This window comes from Gavialis gangeticus, unplaced genomic scaffold (genome assembly GCF_001723915.1).
Source record: "Gavialis gangeticus isolate Ggan-Ray unplaced genomic scaffold, GavGan_comp1, whole genome shotgun sequence".
Classification (NCBI taxonomy): Eukaryota; Metazoa; Chordata; order Crocodylia; family Gavialidae; genus Gavialis; species Gavialis gangeticus.
The window spans coordinates 66,429,899-66,433,626 of record NW_017728993.1 but is presented as its reverse complement, the minus strand read 5'-3'; the positions used below and the strand labels follow the sequence as shown (position 1 = coordinate 66,433,626).

Here is a 3,728-nt window from a genome sequence, read left to right as displayed (position 1 = left end):
TCCAGCAAGAGTCAGGGACAAGAGGAATGTAGAGACTTATGGGGAGGGAGGAGATGGGGAAGAGAGGCAGAAGAGGAAGGGAGAGTCCAAACCTGCAGAGTTGGGGGGAAACGGGACAAACTGCTTGACCTCCCAATACCAGCTGCTTCCCGCCACACACACTGCCTGCCCCCCTGCATTATAACATATTTTCCATGTATAGAATCTAATTATTAGGCATTCATCTCAAATTCAGGGTCTTAGATTCAAGTGAATACAGTACCTGTTTAGTCTGGACAGTCTTACACTGAAGCAGGGTCAAGCTATTCAACACGTATGGAGAGCACACACAGGGAAACAAAACATCACTATTGATCTTTTTATTCAACTACAAGTCACACTGATTTATTTGAACACAATTTAAGATGCTATATTACATAGTAGTTGGATTCATTTCTTGTCATCTGACCAAGTGATTTCGTAGTCTTTGTATACCCTTTTCAGTATTTCTACAGTCACTGAATGATCTGCTTTACCATATCCCTGCAGGAAAGAGGGGAAAAAGTTTAAAAGGGTGCAAATGTATGAGATGCCAAGTCATCGAGTTATCATTCTAAATATCCAGTTTTGTGGCCTCAAAGCTAAATGTATTCTACTAGCACTGAAGTAAATGAAAGTTCTGTAGTCAGTCTTTAGTCTGTCTTTTAGAAAGAACAGGATTACACAGAATCTTTAGACTCACATGCCATAAAAGAATAAAGCCATTTTCTATAAACTATCTTATTTAAAAGAAATCAACCTTTTTCTCAGTTTTTGCAGACTTAGAACATAGCCAGGATTCTTTAATGAAGATAAATCTTATTAACTAGAGTTAAGGTTGAAGGCAGGTATCAGTAACTTATAAATAGGTCACTAACATTTCTGAAAGGTAGAGGGCAGGAAAAAAGAAAATCAGAGTTAGGATTTAAATGAAACATAACCGACTCTCAGATAACAACAGAAGCATTAACTCCAGTGAACTCAAAACAGCACGGTTAACTGAAACCTGAACTGTACGTTAACACAAAAACACAACCGATAGAAAAAAAATAAAAGCATGATATTAATTTCAGTCTAACTTTTTAAACAACAAAAAATTCTAGTTGTAATAATTAGGACTGTGATAGTTTACTACTACAGATTATTTTACATAAAAACAAACTATAACTTGTTCAAAGAAACAAACTCAGGACTTACTGTAGAGAGACCAAACACCCGCAGTTTCTTATCTTTGCTATTATGGTCAATTTTTCCTCCTCCCAGGCACTTGCATTCAAAGCCCAATTTTTCCATTTCAGGATTTAATTTTTCAAATATGTGATCTGGAAAAAGATATTGAAAGCCATTAGCCAGAACTTGCATTTCAATATCAAAAAGATTTAGAGGTCCTTTTTTTCTAAGTTACTCATTCTTTCTAATTTCCTATCTAAGGCTTGTAAGAAAAAGATTTTGTTATCGATAGATCTGGGGGCACCAGAATGGTTATACTTAAGCTTGCTGGTTTCATTAAATCAGAGGCTGGTCAAAGCTGAAGTCTAAGGGGTCTGGAAGCTATGTTGAGCAATACTAGTAAGAGTCGCTTTTTATGTGGGCACAGTGCAACTCCAAGCAAAGCCTAGCACAAAATCCAGGACGGACAAGGTCTAAAGGCTCCTATACACATGCAGGGAGCTGGCTCTGATGCACTGGATTTCCAGTGCATCAGAGCTGAGTCTGCCAGAGCACAAAAATTAACATGATTCAGAAGACTGCAGTGTTATGTGAATCAGCATCCCTGCACAGCAAAATGGCAGCAAGGCACTTTGAACTTAAGCTTGTCAAATGAGCTTTATTTCAAATCACCCCGCCACCTTTTTCAGTGTGGGGATACTGATAGACATGACGATTGGGAGCTTTTATTTAGCGTGGCTCCCAATGCCTCCTGGAGCATACGTAAAAATGCCCTAACAGAGTATCCTAAAGACAGTCTTAATTTAAATTATCTTCATAGCAACCAGGCTTCTAAAAGAAAGATCAAAGAACCTTTTAAACTGAACGTTCTTAGTTCCTGTTGAAGCAGTGCATGTATTAGCATATCTTTACAGTATCTGAGTGTGCGCTTATCCTGACAAACTGAAAACCAGCTTGGGTCTTACCCCTAATTCAGCTCTCATGGGTCCCAAACTCCACAGGGCTGTTGGCATAAGAATTAAAAAGTAAGAACTGCCATTTACTGAGTCAGACCATTGGTCCCTCTTGCCCCATCTCCTGTGTCACATAGGGGCACAGAATGGATGCTGCAAAGGAGAGTGAAGTGGGTATAACCAGGGTTTTATCCCCCCTGCTGTTCTTCTCTTCCTTGCAGCCTCCAGCATTTATGGTCTAAGACACTCCAATTCAGAGGCCAGAGCCCTCACTCCCATGCTCAATGATGCCCATTTGTCCAATCCCTTTTTGTATCTGGCTAAACTGTCGACTTCCACAGCATCTGCCAACAAAGAGGTCCACAACACTTTCATTACACACTGGGTGACAAAGAAATTTGTTTTGTTAGTTTTAAACTCATTACCTCCTAGTTTCATTTTGTGACCCCAAGTACTTGTATTGAGAAAGAGAGAGTGAATAAGAAAGCCCCATTTACTTTCTCTTCACCAATTAGTATTATATAAACCCTCATCACATCCCCCCTCAAGCATCTCTTTTCTAAGCTGAATGGGCCCAGCCCCTTGAACCTCTCCTCATGCAAAAGCCCATCCACACTGCTCATCACCCCTGCTGCCTTTCTCTGGATGGTCTCTAGATCTCCCCTCTCCTTTTTTGAGGTGCAGGGACCAGAACTGGGCACGAGATTGGAGGCATGGCCACTCCATGGACTTGTAAAGGGGCACTATGAGACGTTTAGTTTTACCATTCCCTTCTTCCTAATCCCTGGCATTTTGTTTGCCTTTGTGAGGGCTGCTGAACACAGACCCGTTTTCTTTCACGTTCACAAATCTTTCCTGGGGGGCAACAGCCAAGGTAAAGCCCATCGCAGCAACACCTTTTTGTTACAAAATCTTGACACCCCCAGGCACAGGGCCCCTGTGGGGAGCCTGCCCTGCCACAGCAAGGCGGGCATCCACCTGCCCAGGGTCAGTCCCAAGGGCTCCAGCTAAGCGTGGCTGGAGGCTGCAGTCAGGGCTACTGCAAGGGCCGGCTTGGCCCCGCCCCTGGGGGCGTGGGCTCTTGTGCCGAGCCCCGCCCTCTCCCGTGGAGGACTTACTGTGGAACTCGGCCGCTTTGTTGCCCCTGACGACGTCTCGGTGCTCGGCGCCCCCAGCGCGCTGCACCCGCACCAGGATGTACTTGAACGTGCCGTCCGCGTCGATCTCCACCTCGCGCACTGCCTCCAGCTGCCCCGCCATGGCGGCGCCACTGCGCAGGCACCGGAGTGTGGGTGGGGGGCCTGATAGCTCTGGAGTAGCTTCGGGGGGGGCGGGGCTGCGTCTTTCGTGACTGACATGCTCCGGGCGGTGGCGGCAGTCGAACGCCAATCAGGAGTGGGCTTGTCGCAGCCGTTGTGACGCGCTCGTCAGGAGGCCCGGCGTTGCTGATTGGCAGCAGCCAGTAGGGAGCGGGGCCGGGGTGGTCGTTACTGGCTGGAGCTGCTTGGGGGCGGGGCTACAGTTTCAGTCCGCGGTTTGATTGGGCGGGGCCCCTGTCACTTGTGTCCCTCGCGTTAGAGCGAGGGT

The 3,728-nt window shown here is 45.7% G+C and overlaps 1 protein-coding gene across 1 annotated transcript; it reads right to left on the bottom strand.

Moving 5' to 3' along the window:
* Window positions 1–342: 342 nt before the first annotated feature.
* On the bottom strand, window positions 343–3,496 carry LOC109287010 (14 kDa phosphohistidine phosphatase-like). Its single transcript, XM_019501897.1, has 3 exons — window positions 3,260–3,496; window positions 1,216–1,340; window positions 343–522 (listed from the first exon to the last, which is right to left on the bottom strand). Exons 1-3 carry the CDS (start codon window positions 3,399–3,401, stop codon window positions 430–432), a joined length of 360 nt encoding a protein of 119 aa, XP_019357442.1. The 5' UTR covers window positions 3,402–3,496; the 3' UTR covers window positions 343–429.
* Between the last annotated feature and the right edge of the window lie 232 nt (window positions 3,497–3,728).